This window comes from Crocodylus porosus, unplaced genomic scaffold, assembly GCF_001723895.1.
Source record: "Crocodylus porosus isolate Cpor-Errol unplaced genomic scaffold, CroPor_comp1, whole genome shotgun sequence".
Taxonomy (NCBI): Eukaryota; Metazoa; Chordata; order Crocodylia; family Crocodylidae; genus Crocodylus; species Crocodylus porosus.
Genome location: NW_017728942.1, coordinates 9416370 through 9432850, shown reverse-complemented (window position 1 = coordinate 9432850; position 16481 = coordinate 9416370). Strand labels below are relative to the sequence as shown.

At 44.0% G+C, this 16481-nt stretch overlaps 1 protein-coding gene across 3 annotated transcripts in view; it reads left to right on the top strand.

Annotated features, from left to right (window-relative positions):
• Positions 1-16481, top strand: part of NKAIN4 (Sodium/potassium transporting ATPase interacting 4) — a 73335-nt gene that overhangs the window by 49206 nt on the left and 7648 nt on the right. For all 3 annotated transcript variants that reach the window (XM_019548249.1, XM_019548247.1, XM_019548248.1), the window contains exons 4-5: positions 1454-1651; positions 13711-13771. In XM_019548249.1, coding sequence (XP_019403794.1) covers positions 1454-1651; positions 13711-13771 — 259 coding nt within the window. The remainder of the gene's footprint in view (positions 1-1453; positions 1652-13710; positions 13772-16481) is intronic.

Here is a 16481-nt window from a genome sequence, read left to right as displayed (position 1 = left end):
GTTTGTCATGCATCTGCTAATGCATGATAAAGTGCTTTACTGATCACTTTGTCACCCTGACGACTCATGTTCATCTTGGAGTCAACAGTGACTCCAAGATCCCTTTCCGCTGCTGTGCTGCTGGGAAGGTCCTCTCCCCGCCTGTACGCGTGCTGGTGAGGCCTTCTCCCCAGGTGCAGCACCTTGCACTTGTCCTTACTGAACTGCATCCTATTCTCTTCCGCCCACTTTTCCAACCTGTCCAGATCCGCTTGGATTCACTCCCTGCCCTACATCCATACATTCCCTACATCCATCCATCCATCCATCCAGTTTCATTCCGATTCGATGCAAAAAAAAAAGAAATCAAATATGCAAAGTTTTTTGGAGGAAGGATTCCATTTTCCATCCAGTTCTAACCACAGTAGTAAAGATGATGAATTTACAGTACCTTGCCCAGAAAATATTCCTGAGACCTGTGGCTGATCATAATTTCTAGGCCAAGTTCTTAATGTCGGGAAGGTTTTAAAAGACTTCAGTCAAGAATGTATGTACAAGTTCTCTGTTAAAAGAGTATGCTGGAATGCTTTCATTCCTCCTAAAGCCTGGCTGCAGTAATCATTTGTGCAATTGATAATAAATATTTCTTAATTCATAGAATAAATTAAATAGAGTCGCAAAAATCCCTGAGTTGTCTTGCTCTGAAGTTTATGCTTAGTCCAAGACCATAACATGTTTGGATATACTGTATTAGCGTGGATATATGGCACCTGTCAAGTTAGAGTTCTCTGTCTCCATCATGGTATTTACAAGGTCATCCCACATTTCTTCTGTGCTCTCTCCTTGCTGCAGGCACTTTTAGACAGATGTTCTTGGGTCCCAAGCCTAGTCTGGAGCTTATAAATTGTCTGTCTCTTGTGACAACTGTTCGCAACTGCTTCCAAACGTCACCACGTTACGCTGGGACAGACTGCCAGCATGCTGAAGTGCTGCATCAGAAGAGCTGGTCCCATTAGACAGGCCTTGCTGAAACTCATGCTGTTTTATATACTAGTTATAAAGTGCTTTTTAACATTTTGATCCCTGTTCCTTACTGAGGGTGGTACTTTCAGAGGCTCTTATCACTGGCCTAGGTGGGTTGCCTTAGAAGTCAGAGTTTAAGTTTCACATTAAAAGCACAGGATGGATATGGGGGGGTGCTCCCTACAGAAGGGTGTTTGTACCTGAAAGCTTGCAAAGAACAGTTGTTCCAACTGGTGTAATAAAAATAGCACATTTACCCAAAGAACCTTGTCTGGCAGTACAGAGATGCACCTTTATAGACTAACTAAGTTGGATACATGCAGAGAGCCCAAGCTTTCGTGCACCAAAGTTCACGTCATCAGATTACGCTGCCTGATGGGAGCTGAGCGTCCCTAAATAGCATGTCATTTCCTTGCTAATGATGACTTTTTTGATCATTCCTACCCCTCAGGACAGCGAGCTTTTGACCTTTAATATCTCCCGGCACCAGTCCTGGTGGAGTGAAAATGGCCCTGGCTGCGTAAGAAAGGAGGCTCCCATGCCCGGCATAAAGGGGCTGGACAGTCATTCCTACATCTCCATCATCGGCTGTGCGCTGGAGTACCGCTACATTGAGGTCATGCACAGCTCCTTCCAGATCCTGGTCGCGGTGAGTACTTCTGGGCCCCACAGGTCGTACGGGGACGTTCTCGGGTTTAGTCGCAAAGGCCGAGCTTCAAGTTCTGCTCTGCTGATTGTCGTTAATGATAGCCTCTCTCTCCTTAATTAACGACAAAGAAAATTATTAAAAATGGACCTTGATACTTGCAACCTAACACTTCTAAAATGACCCACCGCATGCAACCCTACCATAGCAAATTAGGGTTCAGTTAGGGAGAAGAAGAAAGGAAGTAAGGAAACAGCCCCATTGCCTGTGATTTTTATTTTCATTTGATTGTTGTTGCATGATATTATGTGCCCGCGTGTTGATATCAAGGGTTAGAGGGGAGCAGATCTCGGTTTCCAAAGGAAGATAATATCCAGAGACCAACAATGTTTCGATGTAGGAAACATCGTGTTTTATTCCTGCAGACATCAATGTTTTGTGCTAAAAGTGTCTCTCAAATATTGCTCCTATAGGCTTTTTCGAGCACACTGCAGTAATTTAATGTCCTTAATTCTCCCTGTTAATTAACTGGTTCTCGTTTGCCTGTGGAATTAACTGAAACAAAAGGTCCGTTGTCATCTTTACGTCTACTGATGCCCGTGCAGTTTGTAGCGACGTTGCAGCTTAGCAGCCCACATCTTTTTAATCTGCTTGGCTTTGTTACTTCATGGTTCGTGGCTTTAAATATAGAGCGCTTACACTGCAGCTAGGAACGGTGCCCGGGCCCATGTGGGTGCTTCAGATAGCAGGCTTGATTTTGCCTGACATTGTCCTATATGTAGGAGGCAGGAAGAGGGGAGATTTGGAAACGGTGGTGTGCTGGAACAACATAGATAAGCCAACAGTTCTGCCTAAAGGTCTGTTTTGGTAACTTGTGGATCTTGTGCTGTCTGGTTTTCTGACTTTTGAGCCTGCTCAGCTCTGCTGATGGACTCTGACTTTTGGGAACTCTTCTCAGATTTGGGAACTCGGTCCCTGACCCCAGAGCCTGCTCTCAGCTTGTGACTTGGACTCCACCTCTGAAAGCCCTCTTTGGATTTGGTAACTAGGACTCTAGCTCCTGCCTCACTGTGTGGTTGGGTCCCCCAATTCCCCTAGCCCTGCCCTGGTAGCCCACTCGCTAGGCCAGACGACCCACAGCCCAGTCCTTACACTGGCCCTGTTATGTTGAGGATAAAGTTTGTGTCTTATGGGATTCCTCCAATGTAGAGATGCCATACCAAGGCAGATAGCTACCCCAAATTACAGCAGGGGTTCCCAGCACCTCTCCCTTTAGCTGGGCATTAGACACATGCTAACGGGTGAATGCACATGCTGCTTTGCAGATATGTACGGGAGGCAGTGCTGGGAAGGGCTATTCTCAGTTGGCCACACACAGAAAAACGAAGGTGATTGTTGGGGGAAAGGGATGAGATTTTGGCATTGATAAGTGGCTTCCCCCATCCCCTCCTTCAGAGGCAGAGCAGAGGGGTTTCCTGTCTCATGGGGACCCTCAAGCACCCATATAATCTTTGCGGTGCAACAGAAATGGAGCTGTTTCTCTTGGCAGTATGGCAGAAAGTAAGTTTTTCCATGGCTTGACTCAGGCCCTGGCCAAGAATAACTAGCTAGCCCTCTCCCTTTTTTAGTCTCTGGGGATTGAACTCTTGATCCATGCCACTACTTTTCTTTATTCTCTTTATTTCAGTTTTAAGACCAATTTTATTACAGGCTGCTGTCCCACCCCGAATGCTTTGCAGGTCCTCTGTGCTGTAGACCGGCAGTAATTTTTTTTGTATTATTGATCCTGTCACCCTAAGAACTGAAGACTGGGGAGATGGAGCAAGGATCTGACCTAGTTCCCTTCGTGTCTGTCAAGCATCTGAGACTCAAATGCTCAGGAAGAAGGGGAGGGGGGATATAAAATGCCTCCTCTCCTGTGTGTGTAGGCTTTGTTCGTTGTTTTCAAAAGTATCTGTTTCAGATCCAGTGATATGAAATTCATATTCACCAGCAGTGGAGACATGACTGACTGTTGGGTCCCCAGGAGATAATTATCCCTCAAAAGCACCGGGGCACAGCGGCAAGCCATGTGCTCCCCCTGGGGAAGGTTAAGTCATCCTTGACCACATCGCCCTCCCCAAAGTTGACCTTATTTATGCAAGAGGAGGGCGGCACATGTTTCAGTGAGCTGTCACAACAGCTGTGGAGCTACCCTGATCCCTGTCCACAATTGAAAAGTGTACATTTTGCTGCACTTGTCCTCAGCATAAAAACCATCTCCTGCTTAGGGTCCACCCAGGATGAGTACACACCAGGGACATGTTCCTATATGGCTCTGCTAATGTACCCCAACCTTGACTCCTGCTGATGACAAAACCCTTGCCCTTCTAGGGTCTCTGTTTGAAAAAGATACCCAAAGGCCTGCTTCTGAGTCATTCTGCCCTCTTCTAATTACATGACTTCCATGGAACTGCTCCCAATGTAATCTGGAGTGAGTTGAACGCCAAACCCCCACATGGCCGATTACGATGCATCCCATGACTTCTTTCTTCATCTGTAGACAAAGTTCTTTGCGTGAATCTGCTCTCTTTTATTACACCAACTTCAATAGTTGGAAAACAATATTTAAGCAAGCTTTTGGGTTTTCCAACTATTGAAGTTGGTCTAATAAAAGAGAGATTCACCCAAAGAGCCTTGTCTGCCTGTGTCCTTTGACCAACATGGCTACAACCTGCACCCTTCTTCATCCGTATACCTATCAGTGAGAGTTTCATTCAAAAAACCCTCAAACCCCTTTTCTAATTTCATTCAGCAAGATTTGAACACAGGTTTCTTAAAGGTGAAATATATGTGTGTCTGTCAGTGGGATGGGTGCTAGACTATGGGACAGAAAAACAGCAGAAAAATCTCTCCCACTCCACTGGACTACCTTAGATCAAAGGACTTGGGGGGTAAGGCTTGCTGCAATCAGACCTCATCAACAGAAACCGGATACGGACATATGTAAACTAGTTCTTCTGCTACCACTGTATCACCTGTCCTTGCCAAGCCCGTTAGAAAATCCAGCAGAAAGACTTGCTTTGTTTTTCACTTCACCAGAGATCTGTCTCACAACTGCCCCGCTTGCCTGGCAGTGGTTTGAGGTTCATTTTTTCTGTTTTTGTTCCAAATACCTGACCTTTTTTTGGTCTGCCCATATGGTTGCTCCGGGTGCATAGAGGGATGTGCTTTTTCCAAGAGTCTGCAAAGTGGTGCAGGGGTTGGAAATGGCTCCCCAACAGGGAGGGAGCTTTCAAGCTGCCTGTCTGCTCTTTTTGCTTGAAGTGACAGCTTGGAAGGTTCCCAGGAAGATGGCAATGCAAACTTTGACAGCAGATGTTACAGTGAAAAGCGAGGCAAGAGATGCTTTGCTGTCTGTATGCGATGCATTTTTAGTGATAGTCATTGTGTCCTGAGAGCAAGATGGTCAAGAAATCAAAGGTTATGGGTTGCTATGTGGCTATCTGTGCATGGTCCTTATCTTACAAGGTAGCAAAAGCTTTCCGGTACTTCAGGAATGGCAAGGAGGTTCATTCATTAAGAAAGGGGCAAGCATGTCTCATTGACTCTCATGTTAGAAATGAAACCTCCTGCCTTGTGGGGCAAAAAGACAAGACACTGTGACCTCTGTGTGCAGTTGCTTTTGTCTCAAGCCAGCACGAGGGGAGTTGCAATGAAGTTATGAATTGTTTGTGTCCACGGGGCAGACAGCTGTAAAGATAGATGTAGAGCAAGGCTGACTTCTTAAAAAGTGATTATAATGATTTTGGGATATCAGTGTAAGGGCATGGGCCCACAACCAAGTGCCCATGCATTAAGCAGGAGTGAGGATTGACAGCATGGTAACTGCTCGTGTGCATGCGGTGACCCCAGTGTCAATGAAAGCTAACCCATGGTAGCTTTTTCAGAAAGTGCTTGTGGGAACAGCGGAGCATGAAGCTGACTTCAGGTCACTTTTGAATTACAACTGCAAGCAAAGAGTACATCCAGCAGTAAGAAGGGTTGACCCTCAAATGATATCTGTTTATATATACGGTTCCCTCTACGCTAGTGTGACAGCAGACCTGCATTTTTTTATTGTAAGGTGTTGTGCAGTCCATTCCAAGAGGATAGACCTGGAACCAGGAAGAGGCTGCAGACTCCATGCATTATAAAGTGACAGATTTATAAAAGCCCAAAATGCATTTGGTTCATATTTGGCTGTGTGAAACGTGTATTTAAATCACTCGTCATAGTTCAGCATTCGATTCGTTCTGCACAATAACTGTCTGCGAAGATCGCTCTTGTCCTTTCTATATCCCATGGGTTCGGTTGAAAAATTAAACCTTGTTGCAGCTGATTGGCTTTGGCTTTGGCTTGTTACACTGATACGTATTGAACTAGGTCTGTAGCTCCTGATGGTTTATAGGAAAGCTGTTATCTGTAGCCCTAAGACATCAAATTGCCCAAGCAGAAGGGCTTTAGAGACAATGGAATAGGGTCACACTGCCAGGGGATGAAAGTCCTATTTTGTTTTGGTTTTTTATTTTTCCAGTTAAGAGTCATTACTGGATGTGACAGTTAATAGGATGAATTTTCTGTCACTGCAGTCTCTAGGATTTTTTTTTTATTTTTTGCTGGACGTTGCCTAGATTTTTCCACCTCGAAGGGCAGGTTTCTACTGTCGCTTCCCTCTTCTCTTCCAGACGTTTGCTTGTGATAATGGACTTCTGCAATGATTGAGGCTGGTGCTTGGGACAACCCAGGCTGAGCATTTCTTCTGTCCTTCAGCCTGCTGTTTCCCAGGCTGTTTGCATGCACCTGGCTATGACTTGTGCTCCTAAGAAAAGACTTAATCAGATACATGTGCTGCCTGGAAGAGGTTGGCACTGTTCATGCCATCTAGCTGGGGGCACGGCAGCAGAGGCAAAAGCCCAAGAACATTCTTGGAGGAATTAGTCTTGTTTCACATCACTGACTTAATTTTTCCTCCTCTGGCTAACTTGCAACGGTCTAAAAACGATCAGTATCTCACTGAGCCAGGAGGTCTGAAAAACCCTTTCCTGCTTAAACTGGGAAAGACGAGGGCTGGTGGGAAGAGGCTGGCACATGAGGTTAACATTATTAGGCTTTTACCTCCTAAGGCTTTGAGTTGACATTTCAAGTTAGATCCCTGCTGCTCTGAGTTTTGTCATTTCTCTTTAGCGACACTCACAAAGTGGACATCACGCAGAGTCCTAAAATCAAGCCTGTGGTGGGGGGCTGGAAGCGATTTGTGGCATAGCCGGGGGCTGTGAAAGTGGAGAGATGTTTCCGTGGAGGCCCAAGCGAAGCAAAAAACCAAAAATGTTTTAAAAAGGTGCAAAAAAAAAAAAAGTTTAATGTGAGTGCAGCCATCAAGGTCTCTGAGCAGGTTCTTTTCCATTTTGAGAGCCCCTTGCTCTGCAGAGAGCAGCTCCTGTCTTCTTATGAGACAAGAAGCTAAGGGTTGACATTTTGGGATTGAAATGAAACTTGTCAACACCCCCTGCTTGAAACATTTATTGAACTGCCTCTAACTATTTTGTTTCAGATTGGTTTGATATTAAACCGCCCTTCCTTGGCTGGACTATCATTCCCTTGCACTCCCAGCCATGAGCCTGAAGGGCAACCTGTTTGGCATCATGCAGCTACAGGGAGCTGGGCCCAAGGGAGAGAATAGATTCACTTCTCCTGATGTAAACTAGAGGTTTTTCCATTTAAGTTACAGCTGTATAAAATTGGTAAGAGGGGAACATTTGCACTCTGTAACCGCATCCTCTCTAGAACGAACACACAATGTCCTGAAACTCGATTGCATTATTTGTTTAGCAACAGATGTGGCACTAAATTGTAGCATGAATAATAAACTCCACCGTTAAACTCACATGGAGTCCAATCTAAACCTGTTAAAGTCCAGAGTCTCCCAGACATAATTTAAATCACCATTGATTTTTTTTTTTATTAGTTTTCATATTTCTTCCTCCTAGTGCCCCGATTCTGATCTTCATGTTTCCCCGTTCAAATCAACCTTGAAACATTTTCTCATGGAGGCAAAAGGTGTGATAGATCATGCTATAAAAAGGGCTCATAGATCAAAACCCTGCAAATTTTCTTTCTGTCTCTCCTCCTACCCTGGTGAGGCAAAAATTAAATTTCAACAAATCAGGCTTATCCCGGTTGTAGCCGGAGGTCATTTGCTTTAGCACTTTTAGGTGTTTAATGGTAATGGAGTGGTTTTTCATTCAGCATTAGGGAAACTTGCCAACCCTGCCCCTCATCCTTTTGTCCTGGTGCCTGTTCGCTGCCAGTTCTTCATTCTCCTCAGATTTCTTTAGCATCAAATATGTGGACAGTCTTCACGGCCAGTGCTGCCCTATACAACATGTTCTCAAAGAAGTGCACACATCGCTGGTGTTACTATCAAGTGGCCCTGCTTTCTTTTCTTCCTCCATCCCTATGCTCTAGTGATTTCTAGTCTACTACTTCGCTTGGTTTTTATACAGAAGGGTGTATTCTGAGAGGCAAGGAACAGCATCTGATGGAAGAAGATAGTTTTGCTGTCATATGCTTGTGGTTGTCTGCTACCCAAATTATTGTGATGCTCAGTTGCGAATCTCTTCCCCACCAAATGCTATTGTGGTTGTAGGATTTACTAACGAATAGGCTGAAGTGGGATCTAAATGGTGGGTTAGCCTAAAGCTAGCTTGCAGCACAGGAGAGAAATTCAGTCAAAATATTTGATATATTTCATTAGACCAGCAGAGTCATTGGAAAAAAGTTCTTGTGCAAGGTAAACAAGGAGACGTCCTTGGAGTCGCAGAACAGCAGAGACTCCCTGTGCCTGAAGAAGGGTGATTGCACCCAAAAACTTGCAAAGAACTTTTTTCCCAACTATTTAGTTGGTCTAATAAAGGATATCGTATCTTCCCAAAGAAACTTGCCTGCCTATATCCTTAGACCAACATGGCTACAATCAAAAAAAACCCAGCATTTGTCATATTCGAATTTTTTGCTGGGTCTTTCATGGTGTGAGTGAGTCTCTTCTAGCAGTGGCCAGTTTTCTGAGACAGAGACCTACCTCCCGTCACATTTGTTTCACATACAACTATAATCACCCATCCACTGGAACCGTGCAGCATTATTCAGATTTCTTCACCTTTGAAGTTTGGAGCCCCAGAGTCCCTTTGCCATTTCTAGGTATTTTAGGAGAACAGGAAGCCCAGGCCTTCTAGATAACAGCAATATTGTTGAAAGCAGGATTGTCAGTTCTTTCAATAGATTCATAATCCTTTTGCTTATTATGAAAAGGAGAAAAATAATTCTGAAATGCTATGGAAAAAAACCCCCCCATCAGGCAAGAATCCACTTAAGAAGCTTTGTACCTTAAGAGTTAACTGAGCTATGCTCAATTAGTCTCTTCCAGTGAAGCAGATTTGGCAATGGGAGTTTTAGTGCATCTCTGTTGGCTTTGTTTCATTCATAATTCATACATGAGGCAAGATGTAGCGAAGATCCCAGCAGTCGACTTCATCCCCTAGGTGAAAGGTTTAATTATAGCTTCGTTCGGGAGCACAGAAATGCAGTTCACATTTACATTGTGTCCCTTTCCCCCTCATTTCTGAAGTCTATCCCTTCCAGCTGAGCTGGGAGGCTAATGTAACCTCTTTTGAATAAAACAGAAACATGCCACTGAATAAACAGTGATTTATTATTGATGAAACCCATGTCACAAAGAAATGGGTTATAAGGTCAAACAGAGTAAATTTTAAATGCTAAGCAGGTTGTGTTGGGATAAGCCAAGGGGAAACCAGAAACAGAAAGACAACTCAAGCCTCCATTGAGTTGGGACTCGGAGATCTGAGAGAGCGAATTTTCTCCACCCGCTGGTTGTTGTTTGCCTAATGAAAGGTCACTTTTAGCCATAAAAGGCATCTAAAATAAATATATGGAGTTACGGGTATTTATGATTTAGGAGAAGGCATTAATTCTTTTTGCAAAACTCCACAGTCAGCTGTCGCGCTGGCTTGATACTGCTTAATTGCGGTACACATTTGGAGGAGGCTTAAGGGGTTGACCCTCATGTCACTGCTGACAATAAGCATTTATTTGTATTCCAGCCTAATGGAGGCAAAATGATTCATTGTCATTGTGAAGGCTGCCCAGGACCCCTCTGACACAGGTGACAGAATTGTCAAGCTTAAACGACGCTTGCTTCTGTATGACACGAAGGACATACGTCTTTCAAATCAAGCCTTAGGGTTCCCACTCGGTATGACTTTTTATTTCCATGCTCCCAATTGAATGTGACCATGATTGTAATGTGTGAGGGACCAAGAAGTCCTGCCTGGCTTTCCTTGGAGTGGGAACATTCATTACCCACTCTTGGACATTTTAGTGGAAGCCAAATGAATTGATCTTGTGTCCTTGATTACGTTAAAGCATTAAGGGGTGGACTTTCAAAGCCCCAAAAGGTCACATTACTCAAAGTGTGCATGTGTAATTGTATTCCTAATTCGCACATGATGTTACGGTGAATACACACGCAGCACTTTTGTGCCTGAAAGCAGGCAGATGTCTCACTCGTTTTATTTGCAAAGGTCATTTTTGCACCCACAGTGATAGGAAAGGCCCATGCGGCTTAGATGTGCAGTTCTGGACTCTTGGCGATATAAAAAAGCAGGTCCTAAATAATAATCCCCCACATCTGTCTCGTATCAAAAGATCTCAAAGTCAGGCAACACAGCACTCTGGTGACGAGTGACTTGTTTATTATGTGCATTTTACATATTTATAAACTGACACATGAGTGACTTCTCCAAGGTTACACATATTGAGTCATGATGTCGCTAGAAACAGAAGCCAAGCGCCCTGGCTCTCAGCTATAACCAAAGGTCTAAACACATCTCTAATGAACTGAAAAATACACGTTTCTGATTTCTTAGGCACAGGAAATTATAAATGTTTGCAATGCAGATGCTTATCTCTGTCACACTGAAATTTAAATACCTGCCCAAAGTATTGTAGTATTCAGGTTTGTTAAGTGGCACAGATCAGGGAAACAATGGGCTTTGGTGCAAGTCAGAAAATGGTGGGATGCTTTTTCATCCTGACACCTGGGACTGATGTCTTGAGATCAGAAATGCTGGAATGAAGAGAGGGAGGGCATGTGAAAGGAGGAGCCATAGCCAGCTGAAGATGAAAACATGATCCAAGGATTACAGCTATTGCCTTGGTAGTTCTTGGTGTAAGCACATTTACTCATAGCGTTTATGTTTGATTTAATGAAGGTAATTTTGATTTCATCACCAAAGTTTGCTAGGCTTTAGAAGTCTAAGTCATCTCTGGATGATTTGCTGATGTTCGGCCTGAGCAGAGGAAAATGGTCCTTTCGCACCTTGAGCAGAGCAGTGAAGAAGGACTTTTATCTCAGCTCACCTGAGCACATAGTTGAAGGGGTGGACCTGCGGTTTCGAGCACTCTGAATGCAGTTGGCCCAAAGCACGGGACAAGATAGCGAAGATCCTCTAATCCAGTGGGAGAGCCCTGTATGGAAAAAATGCCATTTAGAGTGAAGCATCTCTAATAGTGATTAGGTTTGCCTTATCTAATAGCAATGTACATAGCCCAACTTGATAAAAAAGTGAGGATTTGCTGCCCTTGTTCAGCACCACGGGCAATTCTAGCTTAATTTCCAGCCTCCCCCATGCCCCCACCCAGCATCATCAACAGCGCGCGCTATAACCAAACACCCATATTCGCAGAAACTGAGGGGGGTGGGCTACCGTGTTAACAGTGCACAAATAAAGCAAAGCAATAAGGAGTGTAAAGCCTTTCATTCTTCTCTCATTTACCTTTAAAGATCCGCTGTACTTGAATAGGTAACTAGAAGTTCATTAGACCATTATTTTTTCAGGTTATATTGTTGTGCACCTGCTTGTCTTATTTCCTCAATTCAAGTGTTGTGGGGTTGAGGGAGGTTTGGGAGGTAGCCTTGTCTTGGAAACTATGCAGCCACAATTGAGTGAGTGGAGAGGTGTCTCCCCATCACTGCGGCATTGCGCGGCACCTTTGTAAAGCCAAAGAGTCAGAAAGAAAACGGGGGGTCCTGTTGCTGTTGCTCTCAGTTTTTAATAGGAAATTGAAAGGAAGCATGAGGTTTAGCAGTGTTATAAAAACATTCAGTTTCCTCCAACGGAGGTGTTTCTCGTCTTGGAAAATCTCGGTACACATGAGTGTTTTATAATTCCTCAATAGAAATCTCATTACTCTCCCTTTTGTTTTCTGGTGTGATGTATTTTTCTGTCATATTAAAAATGAATGGACTCAGCTCTCTGCGCCTTTTCATGCATCATTCTGCCTTGGTTTGAAATGAGTCATTGTTTGTTACATGCTAACTCTTGTAAAAGAGGATTGAGTTCACTGTGGAAAACCATTAAGGCTCACAATAACTTTAATGAGACAGTTAGTGTCAGCTGAGATCTTGCTAAGAGCAGCATTCTGGAAAGATGTAATACTAGGGGTGGAAGAAATATTTGATTATGAGAGGAAAGTAAAATAAAAGCCTGCTGGACAAAGAGCACCCATCTCTTTTAGTGCCGCGTCCTTTCTTCCTTCCTCGTGCTGAGCAGTACCACGCTACTAAGTCTCAGCAAGGACATGAAGGTCTGGCTCTAAGATATCACAGTTGCTGTAGTATAGAGCCAGTATGGCATTTTAAATTGTTCCTAAATCCCTACTGCTAGATTCCTATTGCAGGCACAGCCCCGGGCTGTGGGTCCTGTGTAGGGAGCTACTTAATTCGCAGTTTTGCGGATTTCACGGAGAATGCAAAATCCGGGGTTGTCTGCAAAATCAACCAAATGAAACTTAATAAAAAGTTAAGAGGGAGCCAGTGGTCCTTCCTGCTGGGAGGGGAAGGCATTGGCTGGTGGGTGGCACAAAAGGCAGCCCTCAAGGGAGCAGCTGCCCCCGCCTCCCTCCTCCCCCACCAATCAGCACCAACGGGAGGGACGGCCACGAAATGCCTGCGAAATTGGCCCAGGGCGGCATGAGCAAGCTATGAAAAACCCTTTGTCTCGCCATGCTTTATGTAGGCCCCTAGCCATATGTAAACTGCAGCAAGTGAATCACTACTACAGGGCCTTCATCAAGTCCTTGTGCACAACCTAAGTTATTAAAGTTTAAAAATGCACAAGGACTTGATGAAGACCCTGTATAGGGACACCCCAGCGAGTCCTCGTGTTCCTGCATGTTTCCAGGAGATAGCAAATTGACCGCTGACTTATATTTCCCCGTAAGCTATGCCCTGCTACTGCTACCATGCAGGCTTAACTACGCAGGCCGATGAGCAGAGGGGACGGAGGCCTAGCTTTCCCTATTGCCCACCCAACCTCTACAGGGAAGCAATATGCAAACGGCCCATGTTACGTCTGGGTTATCCATGCAGGGCTTTAAGGCAGGGCTGTTATTCCCTTGCATAGACCTAGAATTGGAGCCTACACCTAGTCCTGCATACTCTGTAGCATTTCTTTCCAATCACGTCTCCATTTCTAAGCCTCACGTATCAGAGATTTCAGCGTCGCTAAATTCTCCTTCCATCCGTTTGGCTGCCATTGCAGACGGGGTTGCATGGAAGTGGTACCGACTAGGATGCTGCACCAGCACGTCTCTGGCATTCCGGTCATGTCCCTCTAAAAGAAATGTTTCCAGGACTTATGGGAAAGAAAACCTTCCACTTGTGACCTCAATAAGTGCTGTCGGCCTGCAGACAGATAACTTGGAACAACAGCTTTAGGAGGGGTGTGAACATAAGGGCCCTGCCACTCAGATTATTGCTGGGGGGGAGGCATTTGTGGTTTGGGACAAGAATTTAGAGAAGGTCCCCAACCGTGCTGGTTATTGTGTCGCAGATCTTACCTTGTTTCCCAATTCTGTCGTTTCCACTGAGTTTGAAGTCAATGTGCAGCTGTTAACCCGTATGAAGCAGGTTTTGTCCTGCTTACAACAATGATGCTGAATGATTTCTCCTCTCTGTTTTCCAGCTGGTGGGCTTTGTCTACGCCTGTTATGTTGTCAGTGTTTTCACAGAGGAAGAGGACAGCTGTAAGTATTTGTCATCAAATTCTTTGGCAGTGGTTTTATAAAATATTCCCTTTCTCTCGGATTTGGCTGCATGAGGTTTGGGCTTTCAGTGTCAGCCTTCAACTAGAAAATGAGAGAGAGAGGAAGTCCGGAAAAAGGGACAGAGCAGTTTCTTATCAACCTTTGTTCCTTCTCGCCTTGCAAGTGCCTAGCAAAGACCTCAAGATCCTTTCGTCTTTCTAAATATCCCATAGCTGTCAGGTGCTTTCAGCCCAAGAGCTTGATTTTGTCTCCTGGGTATGCCTGTCTTAGAAAGAGAAACAAAGCGGTTGCTTATGGCTTCCCACGTGTTGAACAGGAGAAACCAGTGAAGTTTCACCAGTATAAATTGGAGAAAGTAAGTGGAGAATCGGGTCTCATGTGTTCAAATGAGCAGCAAGGCCATGGGCTGAATTTCTTTTGATAGGTGTGAGCGGAGGGCGATACTGAGAGCAAGACTATTTGCAGATAACTGAACTGATCATCAACGTGTAAAACCGAGGTGGTGCGATTACAAACTCTCCGTGCTTGATGTGGAGTTTTCTTAGGTGCTTTGGGTTTGTTGTTATGAAGCTAAAGAAAAAGAGAGAGCCAGAGAAAAGCTAGTTGGATGATAAGGGTCCTGGATTTAACTGGAGAGATGTAAGCTAAACTTGCATTTATTTGTGCTTGGTATCAAGTGCACCAAGACGGTGTCTGCTAATTATGAATGGCCTTGTACCATATTCTCTTTGAAGTGTATTGCAGTGGGTTGCACCTGAGTCAGGTCCTCGGCGGGCTTTAGTTAGCATAGGTTTATTCAAGTCCGTGAGTTTGAGCCAGCTGACAGCAGTTAAGGATCTGGCCACATACCACTTCCTTAAGGCGCCTCATCTATCACATCAGTGGGAGGAGGTTTGTCCTTGAAAAAAAATGGATGGCAAAGATGTTTGCTGAAAAATACTGGGCTTCAGTTGAACATTTGAAGCAAGGACAGTTTGATTTCAAATAGGTTAGAAACGACATTATTGGTCTGACTTAATCTGCCTATTTCTCTGTTGCTTCTTGTGTCTCTGTATTGACCAGAGTTGGTTTTATTGATCCCTTTTCTCAGAGCTTAGCTACTACACAAGCTGCAAAGCCCTATAGTATAAGTAATCAAAAAATGTTTTGCTCCATCACCTTTATCCCTCTCTCACCAGCATCATCATTATGAGTTACCTAAAAGGCTTTAAAGGTCTGTTCCTTTAAATATTGTAAATGAAAAATAAGTCACCAGAGTCTGTTCATACCCAATGCTTTTTTTTCAGGAGAAGCCCTTACAAGTGGAATGAATTATCTAAAAATACACAGCTGTATTTCAGAGTTTCTTTTACTACCGTCAGTGTCTTACCTCTCCCAGCTTCCCAGACTGAGAGCTGAAATGCCAGCTTGAATAATTAACAGTGACAAACCATCAATATTTCACATTCACGGTGGTAGATCCTTCCAGTGACCTGAACAAATTTGAACCGAGTTTTAATTTTCTCTTCCATTTGTGGTTTCTTTTAAATGTTCCTTTGATATGTGGCATGAAGTAATTACAAGTGCTGGAGCACGTTAATCAGGAAGCTTCTGCTAACGTGATTTTCATGAGAAAAAACGTAACAGGATCTACTAATGCTGAACTGTGGGCAAGAATATTTTAGACGTGCTAATGCATCATAATATATGGATGAACTATAGCTAAGATTTTCCTATGTGACTAGGCCGCTGGATGCTCAAACTGAGATAGCCAAGATTGTTCAGGGGCCAGAGCTAATCATTTTTTGAAAATCATGCCCTTTTCTGGCCATTGAGTCAGCCAAAAAACTGAGGCCAAGAAAAAAAAGTCACTAATCAATTTTGAAAATTTTAGCCTTTTTTTTTCCTTTTTGGAGTTATTAGGCAAAAAAAAAAGCACCTAGGTCCTCCTTTCAAAAGTGATTCAACCAAGTAGAAGGCCAAGTCTCATTGAAACTCAATGGAGTTCAAGCTCCTAAATCACCTAGATCCTTTTGTGAATGCTGTCCCTGATCTACAGTTATTCTACAATTGCTTCAGCAGAGTCACATCGGGCATGTCTATACGTCGCCGTACGGTGATGTTGCTGCTGCGTCGTGTTTGAGTACTTCCAAAAAGCACAAAGTCCTTTTGAAAGTACTCAAACATGGCGCAGTAACCGCCTGTACTGCGCTGTACGGGTGGTGCACATGAAGAAGCGGAAAGCATGCCACTATGGCGACATAGCTAGCAATCACGTGTGTACTTACACGATTACTACATCACCGCAGCGCGCTGTACAGCAATGTAGAGTGTCGCTATGTCACCGTAGGGCAATGTGTAGATGTGCCCGCTGTTTATCAAACTAGTGCTGGGCAGGGGCGGGGGTGTGCTGAGGTCTTGGAGTCTAAAGATTATATATATGTAGATATAGATAGATATATAAGCTAGCTAGCTAGCTATATATATATATATAGAGAGAGAGAGAATGTGTAATATATATATATATAAAAAACACATTTTATCTATCTATATCTAGCTAGCTAGCTATATATATAATATATAGTTCCAGCAAAAATGGAAATTTGAAATGGATATAGAGTGTCGCTATGTCACCGTAGGGCAATGTGTAGATGTGCCCGCTGTTTATCAAACTAGTGCTGGGCAGGGGCGGGGGTGTGCTGAGGTCTTG